The sequence below is a fragment of the Brachyhypopomus gauderio genome, unplaced genomic scaffold (genome assembly GCF_052324685.1).
Source record: "Brachyhypopomus gauderio isolate BG-103 unplaced genomic scaffold, BGAUD_0.2 sc65, whole genome shotgun sequence".
Classification (NCBI taxonomy): domain Eukaryota; kingdom Metazoa; phylum Chordata; class Actinopteri; order Gymnotiformes; family Hypopomidae; genus Brachyhypopomus; species Brachyhypopomus gauderio.
Window position 1 is genome coordinate 1805387 of NW_027506886.1, and position 17061 is coordinate 1822447.

Here is a 17061-nt window from a genome sequence, read left to right on the forward strand (position 1 = left end):
GGAACCCATCCTCCATTGGGCGGCCCGTTAGCACAAGTCCGTATTTGTGGACAAAAGGTGGTTCTGCAGTTATAGTTAAGGTTCTTGTTCCCCGGCCAAGTAGTCACAGTCCCTTCGGTGCAGATGAGGAAAGGTCTGATAATGTGTTTCATGAGGAAAGGTCTGATAATGGTGTTTCATGTGGAGAGGTCTGATAATGTGTTTCATGTGGAGAGGTCTGATAATGTGTTTCATGTGGAGAGGTCTGATAATGTGTTTCATGTGGAGAGGTCTGATAATGTGTTTCATGCGGAGAGGTCTGATCCCGGCGTCTCTTTCCCAGCGGTCAGGTGCTGGGTCGGCGCTCCTTCGAGGGCCGGATCTGTGCGTGTCCGGGCCGGGACCGCAAGGCGGATGAGGACCACTTCCGGGAGCAGCAGGCGCTGAACGACAGCGTGGCGAAGAACGGCAACGCCAGCAAACGCAGTGAGTGGACGGGCCTTTACCGCCAAACCAGCAATAACACACGACCCATCGTGTCCACCGAGACGGCGACGGCTGACCGTGTGACATCTGACATCAATCAATCAAAGTTTATTTGTATAGCGCTTTTCACAACACATGTTGTCACAAAGCGCTTTACAGGATTTAAAAGGTTAACAATACTATGGGTCCAGAACCCTAATGAACAAGCCAAAGGCGACAGTGGCGAGGAAAAACTCCCTAGATGGTGGGGAATAGGAAGAAACCTCGGGAGAACCAAGACTCAAAAGGGAACCCATCCTCCATTGGGCGGCCCGTTAACACACAAATTACACAAAATACAGACAAATACACAAGTCACACACAAATCACACAATCAGACTAAGTAAAGGTAAAAATGAAAGTTCTGGGTTTTGATATTGTCACTGTAAATGTCTGTTGATGAACGCCAGGCTTTCATTCCGTGTCGGAGCAGCGATGCTGGTATTGTAGGCTCCGACTGCAATGTTACTCTCCAGGTGAACCTCGGAGAAAATATACGAGATGTAGTAAATATGTAACAGATTAATCAAAGGCCAAACTAAACAGATGAGTCTTTAATCGAGTTTTAAACATTGAGACTGTGTCTGAGTCCCGAATAGAGGCAGGAAGATTATTCCACAGTTGTGGAGCTTTAAAAGAAAAGGCTCTTCCAACTGCTGTGATCTTTTTGATCCTAGGAACAGTAATAACCCTGCGTCCTGCGAGCGAAGTGAACGCGCTGGGTTATATTGTTCAATAAGTTCACTAAGATAGTCTGGAGCTAAGCCATGCAGCGTTTTATATGTTAATATTTAAGTAATAATAATAAGTATTTTATAGTCAATACGGAATCTAATTGGCAGCCAGTGTAATGACGATAGTACGGGACTAATGTGATCAAACTTTTTAGTTTTTGTTAAAACTCGTGCTGCTGCGTTCTGAACCAGCTGGAATTTGTTTATCGATTTACCAGAACATCCAGCTAGGAGACTGTTGCAATAATCTAAACGAGAGGATACGAATGCATGGATTAGTTTTTCTGCATCACTAATATTTATATATGTTTCTAATTTTGGCAATGTTGCGCAAGTGAAAGAACGCTACCCTAGTTATATTATTAATATGTGTATCGAACGAGAGATCTGGGTCTATTGTGACGCCCAAGTTCTTTACCTCTGCGCTGGGAGTTATAGTAAAAGACATCACCACGGCTCCCCCGTGGATCCCCCCCCCCCCCCCCCCCCCCCCCCCTAACTGGGCTTCTGGGTCCTTCCCGCAGACTTCCGCCAGAGCCCGCCCAACATTCCTGGCCCGTCCATCAACATCAAGAAGAGAAGGCACGGAGATGAGGAGATGTTCTACATCCCTGTGAGTGTACATCTACGGGTTCCTCTGTGGGGGACGTGTTAGGAAGGAGCCGTAATAAACGTGCAGTGCCGTTGCGTTCGCTGTGTTGGTCCGCACCATTAGAACACAGCTGAGAGGCTAACACTCTGATGCGTGGTTGTAATGTTGTGGGAACGTTGTGCAGGTGCGCGGCAGGGAGAACTTTGAACTCCTCATGAAGATCAAGGACAGTTTGGAGTTGGTGGAGCTGGTGCCCCAGCAGCTAGTGGACTCGTACAGGCAACAGCAGCAACAGCAGTTACTGCACAGACAGTGAGTACACACACACACACACACACACACACACACACACACACACACACACACACACACACACACCTGGGCAACCCCTCGCCCCTTCCACCGAGGACCCCAGCAGCTGCCCTGACTTGTGGCAAGTGCCACCTCTAACCGTACCATGTTGGTGTGACCGTACCGTGTTGGTGTGACCGTACCATGTTGCTCTGACCGTACCATGTTGCTCGTAGGGGCCACGTGACCTCACCATCTTCCTACGGCCCAGCCCTGGGCGGCATGGGCAAGGTCCACGGCAACATCAGCAAGCTTCCGCCCGTCAACCAGATAGTGGCGCACCAGAGCCAGCAGAACGCCGGGCCCTCCGCCGGCATGGCCCACATGGGTAAGAAACAACATGGCTTCCATCTGTAATGACCCGGCAGCAGAAACAGGGGCCGCTAACGGCCGCTTAGACGGCGGTGTCTGATAATCCGTCATCGAATCCACATATAATCCACGTATATCTACATGCGGTTGTTTTTGTCCTGTCCTGCGTCATGCCATATGTGTGCACCCCCCCCACCCCTCCCCCGCAGGTGCGAACATGCTAGGCGGTCACCACATGCAGTCCAACGGGGACGTGAACGGAGGGCACCCGGTCCAGTCCATGGTGTCGGCGTCACACTGCACCCCTCCCCCGCCCTACAACCCCGACCCCAGCCTCGTCAGGTACTTCACCCTGCAGTAGCACGGCTTCCCCGCCTCCTCTTACACCCGCGCAAGCCCTGGCGTGCACACACACACACACACACCACACACACGCCACACCCCCTCTCTATCGTAACATTCAAACCACCAGGAGTCAATTAATTCCTGATGCTGAAATGCTCAGATCATGGCTGTACAGACACACCAAGCTTAAGCCGTTACCAGTCATTCAGTCAAACTGGGCCGAGACGTTCAGGGATACAAAACCTTGTATTCTCTCTTGCATTTGTCTACATATCCATGTTGTCATTGTTTTGAGGTGATACTCAATATTTTGGAGGATCACAATGAAAGGAGGGGAATTCTCATTTTCAGTGTCTTTTAAACCACCTCCATCTGTTTTGTTAATTGTGTACATAATGAAATTGATTTTTTTTTTCTGCCGGACAGAAAAAGTGTTTATTCAAGACTCTTCTCTTGCTTGAGGTGGGAGAGGTTCTTTATGGAATACTGAATGCAAATTATTTGGTGTTCCGAGACGTTTTATATTTCAGAAAGACATTCTTGATAGAAGTATTGGTTTTTGTTTTATTAATTAATGCATCGCATAAGTTGTATTATATTTCGCTGGGGTTTGTCACACTGTCATCTGAATACATATTCCGCCTTTTGTATAAAAGCACAAATCACTTTTCTTTTTATCAACAATCCTTAATGGATGGCTTCCCCACTAAACAAATCAACAGAATTGTTATGGCTTCTTTGGCTTAAGAGAGTGACATAAGAAAAACATAAAACATATTTTTTTAAGAAATATGTTTTATTTCCATGTCTGACTGCAATGCACTGTTGTCACTCCATCTATATAATTTTACATTTTTGCCATACACATTGTATTCATGTATCACTGCTGAATTAAAAGTAGAGTCCGCACACCTGGCAAAGCTTTTATTTTTTGACTTCAGTAGATTAATCAATTAAATTAATGCAGTAGCTCATATTGTGACTGACTGCTATGCTAATCTGTATACAAAATTTTTTAGGACCTGAAAAAATTATATATGAGATGAAATTATTGCTTTAAATAATGTACAATTAAATTGAATCCCTTTTTAAATGTGACGTTAAAATGCAGGAAGCAGGTGTTGTGTTGCCTACCTTTAAGTTTGCGGAGCCTACCTTTAAAATATTCATGTTACTATAATAAAAGTCCTGTTCCTGTTTTACAATATCTAAACATTTGAATGTTTTTGAATGTATGAATAATTTTTATATTTTATGTATTTATAATAAAAGTCTTAATGTTTTAAAAAATGTTGTTACGAATCATTAATGCAGCAACATATATGTGATTAAGTTTTCCTTCATTGGTGAATTTCCATTTACACAGTCTAAACTACATTTATGAACAAAAGACATTTTTAATGTTAAACAATCATCTTTAATGTATCCTAGCTGAATTTGAGCATTTATGCATTAGAAGTGGGTAATGACAGAATCATGAGGAGGATTAATCATTTTCAGAATACACTCTAATGTGCATTTCCCTGCTAATGCATGTTATACACTCATAGATCATAATGCCATAATCATTGAATAACTGTGTATAGGCCTGTGGATTAAAATGCTGTTTTCATCTGGTTGCAATGTCCTCCGTGAAAAAGAAAAAAAAACTCTAGTATTCCTGGGATGCAGCCCCATGGTCTTAGTGGGATTCCTTTTTTCTCCGAACAGCTTCTTAACCAGCCTGGGCTGCCAAAACTGCATTGAGTACTTCACGTCACAGGGTCTCCAGAGTGTCTACCACCTGCAGTCCCTCTCCATGGAGGTAAATCACACAGGAACCCCCCTTAGCACCGTGCCACATGGGGCCTGACTGATCGCTGCTACTGACCGTTGACTTTTATCCACTGTTCATTCAACATTAAGTGCATGATTGGATAGATTGATCCAGATTAGTAGTAAGAAGCGATTAAAGTCGATTGAAGGCTGAAGAAACCCAGATGCAGTTAATAACAACCTGTTGATGCCTGAAATAGATGACGGATGCACGTTGAGTTCTAAAGCGAGTGTGACCAGCTGAGTCGTGTGCATGTTCTCCTCCAGGACCTGGGAGCTCTTAAGATCCCGGAGCAGTTCCGCGTGGCCATCTGGAGGGGACTTCAGGAGATGAAGCAGGGCCACCAGGATTACGGTCAGCAGCTCATACGATCCAGCAGCAACATGGCCACCATGGCCATCGGGCCCAGCGGCGAGTTACAGCGGCAGCGTGTCATGGAGGCCGTGCACTTCCGCGTACGCCACACCATCACCATCCCCAACCGCGGAGGGCCCGCCTCCGGGGAGGAGTGGCCGGACTTCGGCTTCGACATGCCCGACTGCAAGTCACGCAAGCACTCCGTCAAGGAAGAGTTCGCAGAGAGCGACTTGCGCTGAGAGGGGGGGGCGTGGCCAGCGGCCTCCCGCGTAGTGATTGGATATCACTTGTCATGTTCCGTTTGATTTTATGACCCACATTCACAACCCCTCACCCCCAGGACTGAAATGGACAGACATCTTTTGGTTTTGTCATCAATTCTCTTTATAAAAGCACTTCTTTTCTTAGACTGAAAGAATGACTTGTTTTCCACTTTCACATGTGTGCAGTGCAACAAAAGCATCTCTCAGACCAGAGTGCTATTGTGGAGAACACTTACAAACTGAAGTGCAGACCATAGCTTTTTTTTTTTTTTTTTGTTTTTTTAAACAGCAAAACATTCAATTATATTTTTATTTTAAATATAATTCACATTACGGTATACAGAAGATAAGGACATTTAGGGCCATTGTATAATAATTCCTCTGTATAATTCATACATGCATCAAAACCAATGTTCTGACCAATAGAGGATGCCCTCACCCATTTATACATGAAAAATCATGAAAACTGTTTCAGCAAATCATTTATACACTAACTGCAGCTAAGGACTGAGCTCCAAAGCTAATGTCCTTCATTATGTTAGTGTCATACAGAATATTCGTCTTATAAGTATTTTTTAATTATCTGTAGCTTTGTTACAAAACCATGACGAAACCATATCATGACAAACGGGCAAGACAGTTTTGTACTAAAACCACTTTACTGCATTTTGAAATTACATGCTGAACTGTAAGCTACGTCCCCGTGTGTGCACCCTAGTATTAAGTGTTATGTTTTTTACTTAACACATGTTCATTGTGTGATACTGGAACATTAAAAGGGTTAGATCTTGAAATGTTTGTAAAACAGTAAGAATGAGTCAGAAAAGAAGCCCCTCCCCCCTGCTCTGTGGTATTAGCCTTGCAGGACAAGGTTTTATTTATCATGCCAAACTATTATGAATTGTTTTCTGTAATTACCGTTTTACAACTTTGTTCCCCATCATTTTGTGTGTAATCTGTAACTGCTCTACCTGGACATTCAGTACAACACAATATGAGATCTACTGACCACAGCCCAGGTATTAATGTGTATGGAAATACTGAATACTGGACTAAATAAGTAGCTTGTTATGTTTTTTCTTAGGTTTATTTAAAACTACAGTAAATTTAGTGCATTTAGTCCCATGAGATATTCCTTCTGTGGACTGGATATAGGCGGAGGTGAGAGGTTTCATGTTGGATGCCGTGTTGATGCCGTTCAGTCCCACAAACGGGGGTTGTTGAGCTCATCAGACTGAGGCTTTTTCAAAGTGTCTTTGGACTTAAATAATGTTAATGAACAACTCTAGCTAGAGGAATGTATTGGTGAGAAATATTTGTCTGAACTCAATTTATTTATGTATGCATTTATAAAATGTAAACATAGTTTCTCTTCCCAAATCTGGCCTGGATGACCTGATATATCTTGGTCAGCCTGTTTCACAATTGAGGTTAATCAGTGTAACGCTTCACAGTGGTCAAGGGTTTTTCAAATTGGCAAATGCTAAATTTTGTCCATAACAAAGCACTTTATTGCTTTTGTATATTGTAAACAATGTAATATTTTGATTGATTGTGATCAGTATTATGTCATGTCAGTCATGTCAGATTTTATGAATGTTTTCAAGTCGATAAATTCTTTTTTAAATAACGGTAATGTCCATTTTTGTTTATATCCATGTTCATGGAACATAATGTTTGTTTGAATTCTGTAAGGTGATTTTTTATGAACATTAAAGTGTGTATTATGGAAATTGTGACTATTCTTTGCCAGCTAGTAAATAATGGAGATTTCCAACAACAGCAACACTCATGTCAGCAATACAAATAAACAAAGACAGACAGACAGACAAAGACAGGCAGACAAAGCACAGCTACAGGTTTTGTTTGGTTTGGACGTGTTCAGAATGAGAGGTAGCTGCACGATTCACCCACATGGCCTGTTGGCTCTAGCAGAAGCATGAATCTGAGTCTCGGACTGACAGAAACATCCACTTACAAACATATTACACCATTTCTAGCAGTTAGCTCTATGATCTAAGTACTTGTATTTAGTTTAAGGTTGATGTACTCACTTGTGTTTCCTGGTCTGGTAACCCAGCACTGCTGGGCTGTTGTTGAAAACTGATTCCAGGTTTTACAGGAGTGGTGTGGATTGGTTATCTTTCCCGTTGTCACAGCTAAAGGATAATAGCAAACATAAGGATAATTTGTGAACATTGTGATTATGTACCATGCCTTATCAATAATTATGAATAAGAAATTATACATTCTGTATTAAACCACTACTATGTCTACCAAATACATTATTTATTCTTAGCTTTAATATATTTTGATTTTTTTTTACATACGTTACTTAAAACAGAAGGACTAACAAAGCAGATTCCACATCTTTTCATCAGTTTAAACTGTCCTCTTGTCTTAGATTATTAGCATCACTGAGGCCCAAAGGCCCAAAGACCCAAAGACCAACGAACATGCCAGTTTCCAACAGGATACCCATGTGATAAATCTGGCGCCCTCTTGTGGTAAATGAGTTAATCCAACATATCCATGCTTGGTATTGGAAAAGTCTGCTTTGTTTGGTTGGTATGGTGTGATTTTTGTTTCAATAGTTCCACAAAAGCAAAAGTAAATCCAAGAGCAGAAAGTATATGTTATGAATGCAAAACAGAAAAAAATATATCAAAAGTATATATATTTTATATAATTGGTTATTTGAAACTTATTTTCGTTTGCATTTTGACAAGTTTTTGGTTCCATTGTTTTTGTTTTTTTGGATTTTCCCAGTAAGGTCTTTTGCTTCTGGAATCTCTCTTTGCTTCTGGTTCGTTTTTTGCTTCTGACTTTTGGAACACATTTCACGTGTGGGAGGGTCTTAGATGAAGGCGTTCCTCTGCAATCTCCATTGGTCACTGATTCCGGACTGATACAGAGCTCTGAGACCGCCTCTGGGACCAAGCCACGCCCACCCCACCAGCTTCCCAGCGTTTTCAAACATGGCGGAACGCGGTGGTTCTGTCTCACAGTAGCATGTAAACTAAGTTTTACCATAAAAGTTTATACAAAGGTTATAATTAATTGCTAAATTGTCTGTAGATATTGCAAATGTACATTGTATAATAACTACATTAAGCATGCTCACCAGCACGAGCTTTTTAAAATTTTAGTGAACTGGATGGAGAGAACATTGATGTGTGGAAGAAATATGAGTAGGCTATTTGCAATATCTGGTATGGCGACGGACGGGGGGTGGGGGGCAGCTGGTGTACGAGAGGCGATGCCAAATATTGTAAAATCCATAATAGTAAAAAATACCAAAATTAAAGCCAAATACCAAAATTAAAGCAATACTGAAAAGTGGCCACCCTATATACAACCAGCTTTGTTCACTCACAGTTTTTCAGTGTTCTGCAGGTACCACACACAAACACACATCACATGCATCTTGTGCTGTCCATATTTTATTAAGAAGTGAACAATATTCATTGAACCATTGAACATAGAGATACTAAACATAATACGTGTCAGACATGACATTCAGACACTGTCCGACTCAGAGATAAAAACAAAAAGATTTTAACTTGGAGGGGTGGGAGTAAGAAGAGTAGTCCATTGAAACGCAGAGTGCGGATTAGTTTCCTTCTCACTTTAGACCCGCGGGGACGCTAGCGAATGATCCAGGAGGAGCGAGTAACTAGTCGCTACTATTGTGAATGTAGCAAAACGGTGACAGAAGCTACAGCAGCGATTAAATTAAAAATAATTTAAAGGCTAGCTTTAAACACGCTCTTCCCTGTTGACTTCTCTCACGGTAATGTCGCGCTGAAAAATACTGACCTGTCTTGTCAATATATGGAGCCAGATCTGTAAACGCGAGCCGCTTTCGCCATTCCAGATGGCTCAGTCAAAACCATTACATCTTAATGAACCTATAAATAACATCAGCGGCAAAAATGAGTGTAAAAAACACCAGGGTTCATCATTTAGAACTACAAAAAAATCTTGTTTCTTATTTTACTATCTACCTATTTTTCATAAGGTATGAAAACTTCAAAACGGCGAATTTCGCCGCAAGGTGACAGATTTTCATGCCTGCATCCAGTTCACTAAAATTTTAAAAAGCTCGCGCTGGTGAAGTGTGCTAAATATTAACTGCCATGCTTAATGTAGTTATTATACAGTGTACATTTGCAATATCTACAGACCATTTACCAATTAATTATAACCTTTATATAAACTTTTATGGTAAAACTTAGTTTACATGCTACTGTGAGACAGAACCACCGCGTTCCGCCATGTTTGAAAACGCTGGGAAGCTGGTGGGGTGGGCGTGGCTTGGTCCCAGAGGCGGTCTCAGAGCTCTGTGTCAGTCCGGAATCAGTGACCAATGGAGATTGCAGAGGAACGCCTTCATCTAAGACCCTCCCACACGTGAAATGTGTTCCAAAAGTCAGAAGCAAAAAACGAACCAGAAGCAAAGAGAGATTCCAGAAGCAAAAGACCTTACTGGGAAAATCCAAAAAAACAAAAACAATGGAACCAAAAACTTGTCAAAATGCAAACGAAAATAAGTTTCAAATAACCAATTACTTAAAAATATATACTTTTAATATATTTTTTTCTGTTTTGCATTCATAACATATACTTTCTGCTCTTGGATTTACTTTTGCTTTTGTGGAACTATTGAAACAAAAATCACTCCATAGGTTGGCCTTAGAATATTTGCATGAAACTTCGATGTGTACTTTCCCTCCAGAGACCGTATCGTCTAGTGAGGGCTCGGTATACATTCTGCATTATTAAGTTATACTTAAAACAATATTGACACTGCTTCATTCATTGCAATTCAAATGAATTGATCTTATAGATCGTTGTGCAGATAGAAGATCGCTGTGCTTGTTGAACAGCTCAAATTTACACCCTGAAACCTTAAGACCTTCGAGTTATAAACTGTCGACTTATTTTTTTACTGAGTTTATATGCAAAATGTCTCTGTTAGCCTAAAACACCAAGAGGAAAACATAAATCAGAGCATAGAGAAGGTGCCTAGTCCAAAGGTCTCTGCTATCTATTACTTTGGCCTACCCCCATCATCACATCGCCTCTACGGAAGTACTGACGTGTTCACGGCGGAACATCACGAGAGGCGGACAGGCAGCCGACAGTGACACAGCGGCAACACCGGGTAAGAAAAGGTATCGACGTTGTTCGCGCGTCTTCTGTGGCTGCTTGAATAAAGCCGCGTGTGTTGGGAGTCTTTCGACGTGGCTCGGGAGACCTGTAACATACACGTCCCCCGGTCTAAGGGGACAAGGCGCCGGGATACGCTGGTTAGCCGTCCCGGCGCTCGCGCTCGCGGACGTCGCTCGTGTCGGTTTCGCCCGGAAGTGAGTTGTCCAGCTGGATCGCTCTCATTGGTCACTGTAGTTCTCCATCGACGTTTCACGGAACGTCTTTTAAACATTATGCACTCGTAATGTGAACTAAACCCGGCGTATAACGGGTCGTTTGAATTAATAAAACGCTCGTATTGTTTTGTGTAAAGTGGGAAGTCCGGGTTAATTGCAGTTTTTCGCTACGTTTGGTAACGAACCGTCTGTCCAATGAACTACATTTCCCAGCTCTCTCTGTTTTGTCAGTCGAGCGGAGGGCTAACTTGTAGCTAGCTAGCCGATGCTAACCAGATAGCTACCTGCCTGAGTGTCTAACGAATACGTCAGCGAGCTATTTTTTAGAAACGTATGAATTTGTGAGGTGTTTTCTAACGGCTATGCGTCTTTATTAGACAGGTAATGACACATGAGAACCAAGTGGTCGCTATAATTTGTGTCTCGTAGGTATGACAGCTAGCAGGCTAACATACCTAGTCTAACTGTAGTGTGTTAGCTGCCCATTAGCTCCTATGAAAATACATTGTAGTTATGTAGGTAATGGGCAACAGCAGCTGCGTCGCTTTGGCTTGATTGACAGTAAATATTTGGAGATATGCCCATTGTAATTATTTTCTAACGCAACTATTCACACATTAGGCATAGCTGATTTAACATAACTACCTCTCTACGTTACCCGAGCTGGCTGGCTAGAGAAATCAATGACATTTCATTGGGATGTGATGAGCTGGCAAACATTTATGAAACCTGCCAGCTTGCTAGTTAAATCAATACAGCGATTTAATGCACACAAAAACCCCTCAACCCAGTATTGTGTGTGTGTATATATAAAAAGCAATGTACTTCTGAATTTGTAGGAGAATCTATATGCTTACTCTGATTTCTTGGTCCTTATTTGTAATTAAACCATATTTCATAATGAACAGTCATGGCATTAATTGACAAAATAATTAATTAATTAACAATCTGCTCATCTTTGTGCAGACAGTATGTCAGAAGGAGATAGTTCTGGTGAATCCATCCATGGGAAGCCATCGGTCATTGGAAGCTTCTTTACGCGACTTGGGCAGGTAAGGACTTAAACCCAAATTGTAGATGGTTCACTCCGCCGACGTCAAGCTCTGTACTGTATTGACGGTATACGCCTTGCAGCTTCTTACTTGTCTGCTAATAATTGTATGCCTTTTGACAGCGTAGTGAAATGGTGTGTGTTGTAGATCTATCAGTCATGGTTGGATAAGTCAACTCCGTTCTCAGCAGTGCGGTGGGCAGTCACTCTTCTCCTGACCGCCATATACATGATCAGAGTGTATATACTACAGGTAGGAGACACCCGACGACACTTTTCAGTTGATATCAACATCTTGTTCATGAGGTGCTAGATCTCTGCACAGTTGCATGATTCCTTTATGCATTTGAAAGTTTAACTTACAAAGATGCATTAAGTCTTGGTGTGTGTTTGTCCTTCTGGTTCAGGGTTGGTACATAGTCACGTATGCTCTTGGAATCTACCACCTCAATTTGTTCATCGCGTTTCTCTCGCCAAAAGTGGACCCGTCACTGCTCGACGATCCAGGTTAGTTCGTGCAGACTCCGCTCTTTAGCATCACGTGTGCTAATATGTTCATACAACATGCAAACCAAGTACCTCACGTAAGTTTTGTGGTGTGACCTGGGTGTTCCTGGGTGGCTCGGCTGGCAGTGCAGTTTTGAGTGGGCACAAGTGTAACCTGAGGTCTGTGTAACTGTACATGGGAAGGAAACTGTCTTCATAACCACCTTAAAAGCGTACCAGAAATAGATCCTTCAGGCAAGAAGTCTTTTAAGACTTCTTTAAGACTCGTGGCCAGAGAGGGAAACCCTAACCCTTGTGAGCTCACACATTCTGTTCTTTATTATCCTTGTGTTGGTATTAATGACAGGAGTCCACAGTGTACACTAAGCACATTTCTGCTCTGTGTCTAAACGTCATGGCAGTACTAGTGTGTTCAACAATCTCCGCTCTGCTCTTTTTGACCCTCCCCTCTGTCTTCAAAAGATGAGGGTCCATCGCTACCCACAAAACAGAATGAGGAGTTTCGCCCGTTCATCAGGAGGTTGCCCGAATTCAAATTCTGGTATGTTTTTCCACCCTTGTAGGTGGTCTACAGTGGACATGTTGTGTGCGTGCGCGTGCGTGTTTTCCTTGTGCTAATGTTTTCAGTCTTGAGTAAAGAAATACTTTTTTTTTTTTTTTTTTTTTTTGCATGGACCTCAATATAAAATAGAATTTTGTGATCTGGTGTTAAGTCGAACAGTTAATGTAGTAGCAGGGTGAACACCTGTGGCACTGTCGGCATTGCGGTGTACGTGTTCAGGCCCGTGAGGCAGTGTGGAGTTCTGTCGTCGTCCACCTGTCACTTACAGAACCGAGATTGCGCTCCGTGTCCATGCAGACTTGGCAAACTAAGACCCAGTTAGACTCCATTAACTTGACTCGCCAGGCTCTCCGCGTGATCTCGGGCGTTTATGACTTTGGCCGGCGTCTGAAATCGCGAGCGCTGCGCTGATTTCTCGCTGTTGTTGGTGGCGGTTTCAGGCACTCCGCGACCAAAGGGATAGTCATCGCCATGGTCTGCACGTTCTTTGAAGCCTTCAACGTGCCCGTGTTCTGGCCCATCCTTGTCATGTACTTCATCATGCTCTTCTGTATCACCATGAAGCGACAGATCAAGGTGCGTTCCCCGTTCCTTTCACATCTGCCGTCTCCATAACGTGCGTCTTCTACTTCTAAACGATTTTTGCCTCCCTCTCTGTCCACAGCATATGATCAAGTACAGGTACTTGCCCTTCACACATGGGAAGAGGATCTACAGAGGCAAGGACGACACAGCGAAACCCTTTGCTAGTTAAACCCCCCCCCCCCCCCCCCACACCCCACCCCCCTCTGAAATTAAGGTTGTTGATGAAGAATGGTGCGTAAAAGGGTTGAGGACTTTGGTTTTTGTTTTTTCTTTGTTTGGTTTTTGTTTTCTTTTGTGTGTGTGTGTGTGTGTGCGGGTGTAGAATGGAAAAGAAAAGTAGACCTAGTAAAAGAGTTTTGATCCATGATGACAGTGTTGTGGTGTGGCCTGAATGGGTGATTGTGAGAGGGCTGTCGCTGCCTTTGAGAGACTGCACCGGCTCCCGGAGGTGTCCGGGATTCAGCTGCCCTTAGCGGATGAGTGCAGTGCCTCTTTTGCCTTGAACACAGACTCAGTTTGACAGTGAGCACAAGCTGAGTGCGGTCATGTGTAATGACGCCCCCTACTGGCTACACGACCCCAGCTTCATCGCCTTTACTCTTCCATTACCATTCAAGGGAACCTAACTGTCCATCAATCCTCTGTATGAGTATTTGAAAGCATATTGTATTTCAGGGTGGATGTTTGTCACCAGCATCAGTTATGTTAGTGGTCAATTAAAGTCAAAGCTACTGAGTGGCACAACATTCTGCTTTCATTCTCTGCATCAATTGCCAGACTATATTTACACATGTGCACTGGAGCAGTTGTGCTTACCATTCTGGTATCAAGTCAATACAGTCAGTTTTAGTATTCGGGTGCATCGCTGCAAAAGATTTTCACAAAAAATGGAGACACTAGTGAACTGCAAGGATTTGTAGCATCTGCTCTGGTAGTACTCTGTAACCTGCCACAAGTGAAATATGAATTTGACCTCTTAAATGTGCGGTAGCCTTCTCTAGTTCTGTTATTGTGCATAGTTTGTCCCTAGTACCATCCATCCTAGCATCTTGTAATTTCTCCACACAGCTTAGCCCTTAATTACCCTGATATTGAGCATGTTTTAAGTTTTGAAACAAAGGTTCATTCCATCGCACTGTAGACTGACTCAATAGAACCGGTTGTACATTTTTTTAAATATAATGTGATTATACCATTCCAAACTATTTTTTTTCTCTCTCTTCTTTTGCAGAGGAAACATAATGTCGAGTGCTTTAAATATATGGATGGAGAGAGTTTAGACTCTTTTTTTTTTTCTCCCCTCTTTTCTTTTAAAGTTATCCTGGACTCTAACAGCTAATGTAGAATTTTGGTACAATTTTTTTTTAATATATATAAATTTTTCCCCTTCAATGAGCACTGAAGGTGAGGATCAAAACATTTTTCCTGATATTGTGCATCTTGATTTATGGGGGTTTATATAAGGAAAAAATATATATATATGTGTATATTTTAAAGGGTAAATTGAGATCATTTTGTTTTTTTTCCTTTAGACATGTGATTCCAGGTGTTAAATTCAACTCTTGACATAATAAAAATACAAATACATTGGATACTAGAATCGGATACTAGATCTGTACCTTTCTCACTGAAGGCATTGCATGTTTTTGGTTTACTTGTGCTGCTGTTCAAAGAATGATTTTAATAACTTACAGTGTAAATTTTTCACTCCAAATGCTATTAAAAGATAGTGTCCCTTCAACTGTGTTGTACCCAACTCTTACTTCATCTGTATTGTAGGTATATACCTCTTTTTCTCTTTCTTATTATTAAGATGCTAATAATGAACATGAAGACTCACAGCCTTGAAGGCTACTGTCAGCCATGTCCTAATATCGCTGCCTTTTTGTTAGCCAATTGATGTTGCAGCTCTGAATCTACTTTCATGCTACCCGGAAACTTCGTTTATCGTCCCTGAACGTTCTGTGGCATACGAGTTACCGGACTACAGTGGACATAGCTTCACTTTTGAAAGGTGAAAGAATACAGTTGCTTCTGTGGTGTGTTCATAATGTTGTGAGATTTTGTATTAAATGCTGAAATGCTTTGGCACAGACAGTGTGAACTGTGTGAAACGTCTGGAAGGCGGGACCATTTCAATCTCATTCATTTCTGTTTTTTTGTCTGTGGGAGTGCCTAGTAATGAAAAATGTAGCTGATTGGAATCTGTCCAGGTAAATGTCTATGGTGTCGTTTGGAGAAACCTGCATTGTTATGTGTTTCAAGCTTATTTTTTGTTTGAGGATTTTTTTTTTTTGACTTCTGAAATTTGGTCCTTATGAATTGGTTCAAATTTATGTTGGTGACTGACTTATTAATGTGTCTGGACCTACACACGTTTGGAAGAAAATCCATCATTTTGGTTCCAATAAAATGAACGAGCTAACACCTTCGTTACACAGACTCCGGATTGATCACTATTGCATTAAACGTAGGGTTGTTTTCCATCAGTTCTGGCACTTCGGATGTACAGTGAAGTCACTCACTGCTACGTGTTTTGAATTTGCATCGTACATGTGGATACAGCGAGGTTTTTACTATCCGACTTGGACTTGAAACCTGAGATATCGCTTAGAAAGGAGGCAGAAGAACTACGCTACCTTCTGACCTCCATTCTGATTCATCTCCCAGTGAGACCCAGCGAGGAGAACAGCAAAAGTGCGGGAATGCGTGGCCCTCTTCTCACAGTGGATGGGACTTTTTGGAATTGCTTTAAAACAGCAATTCCGGTTTTGTTTACATTTCCGAAGCGATTTAAGGAGGTGACGGCCACCTCATCGTGGCTTTGCCGTGGCTCCCAGTGTTAGAAGAAAGCTAGAAGCAGCGTATAGAGTTGAGAAAGTCATTATGGTCTTTATTAACAAGGAAGAGAAAACCAGAAAACTACGAAGAACCACATCGCGAAGCCTGGTCTGGACTGGAAAAGGTAAAAATCTGTATGCACCGTAATCGCTCAGAGCACAGATCTAAAGACAGACAGGCTCAGAGGCAGGATCAATGGAAGTATCCATTTTGGTGTGGGTGGAACGTCCCAAGAAGTGAGATCAATACACCAGGTATGGAGGTCAGGGTGCACGGCCAGACTAAGGCTAGAGAGGAGAACAAAGGTACAGACAGAACTATCTGGCCTCAGCAGGAAGAAAGAGGCAAAGCCTGCATTTGGAATAGTAGGATCATGTGCAGACTGAGACTCACAAGGTTTGGTGTAGGGTTTTATCATATTTCTGTTTTTTTCCCCATTTCTGTTCGTTTTGGTTACTGAATATTTAATATAATTTATATAATGTAGTTTGGTAATATTAGTAGTACTTTTAAATGCTTCATATGCTCCCTGGGTCTTTAAATTAGGCCAGGTAAGGTAATGCCAGGTAAGGAGGAGCTCTCTGCTTCCCTCTTGTGGCAGATTTAACAAATAAGTCTGTGCAGTTCATGCGTGGGAGAGACATCACACATTACATTAGATCAGGTAAGAAGATTAATCACTATAAAACCTTAAACTGAGAAGTGGTAGTGTGTAGAAGGTATACATATGTGGATAGGATATCATTCAGGACAGAGGAAGAATTTAGAAAAAGGATCAAGAACAGTTTCAGCATCCCATAGCAAAAGCCCCTTACTGCTTGGCCATCCAGCTAAACTCAGTAGGGGGCAGC

General features: G+C 42.2%; 2 protein-coding genes and 1 long non-coding RNA gene across 10 annotated transcripts in view; 2 read left to right on the forward strand and 1 right to left on the reverse strand.

The window, feature by feature from the left end:
• Positions 1-6994, forward strand: part of tp73 (tumor protein p73) — a 34372-nt gene extending 27378 nt beyond the window's left edge. Inside the window, exons 8-14 of the mRNA XM_076989023.1 lie at positions 323-465; positions 1763-1851; positions 2015-2142; positions 2358-2509; positions 2703-2835; positions 4549-4642; positions 4921-6994. Of these exons, the coding sequence (XP_076845138.1) occupies positions 323-465; positions 1763-1851; positions 2015-2142; positions 2358-2509; positions 2703-2835; positions 4549-4642; positions 4921-5250 (1069 nt within the window). The 3' untranslated portion in view covers positions 5251-6994. The remainder of the gene's footprint in view (positions 1-322; positions 466-1762; positions 1852-2014; positions 2143-2357; positions 2510-2702; positions 2836-4548; positions 4643-4920) is intronic.
• Positions 1-10631, reverse strand: part of LOC143490345 (uncharacterized) — a 30511-nt gene extending 19880 nt beyond the window's left edge. For 4 of the 5 annotated variants that reach the window (XR_013124941.1, XR_013124940.1, XR_013124937.1 and 1 more), the window contains exons 1-2: positions 10377-10631; positions 7329-7433 (exon numbers count right to left, since the gene is read on the reverse strand). This is a non-coding gene — a long non-coding RNA (uncharacterized LOC143490345). Of the gene's footprint in view, positions 1-7328; positions 7434-10341 lie in introns of all 5 variants that reach the window. The other variant, XR_013124938.1, reaches the window with a different exon arrangement.
• Positions 10302-15801, forward strand: rer1 (retention in endoplasmic reticulum sorting receptor 1). 4 transcript variants are annotated; one of them, XM_076989029.1, is made up of 8 exons: positions 10302-10441; positions 11631-11716; positions 11864-11968; positions 12123-12222; positions 12685-12763; positions 13225-13360; positions 13449-13503; positions 14601-15801. In XM_076989029.1, exons 2-8 carry the CDS (start codon positions 11636-11638, stop codon positions 14609-14611), a joined length of 567 nt encoding a protein of 188 aa, XP_076845144.1. In that variant the 5' UTR covers positions 10302-10441; positions 11631-11635; the 3' UTR covers positions 14612-15801. The 4 variants fall into 4 exon arrangements, with proteins under 4 accessions (XP_076845144.1, XP_076845145.1, XP_076845142.1 ...); XM_076989030.1 differs by having other exon boundaries at positions 10303-10441; positions 13449-15801; XM_076989027.1 differs by having other exon boundaries at positions 10314-10451; positions 13449-15801.
• Positions 15802-17061: the final 1260 nt, after the last annotated feature.

What these genes read in the sequence shown, in the direction of transcription:
- rer1 (XM_076989030.1), top strand. Translation starts at nt 11,636, where the DNA reads ATGTCAGAAGGAGATAGTTCTGGTGAATCCATCCATGGGAAGCCATCG. An exon ending in TCAGAGTGTATATACTACAG is followed by an intron (nt 11,969 to 12,122) that starts GTAGGAGACACC and finishes CTTCTGGTTCAG; the next exon opens with GGTTGGTACATAGTCACGTA. An exon ending in TTGCCCGAATTCAAATTCTG is followed by an intron (nt 12,764 to 13,224) that starts GTATGTTTTTCC and finishes TGGCGGTTTCAG; the next exon opens with GCACTCCGCGACCAAAGGGA.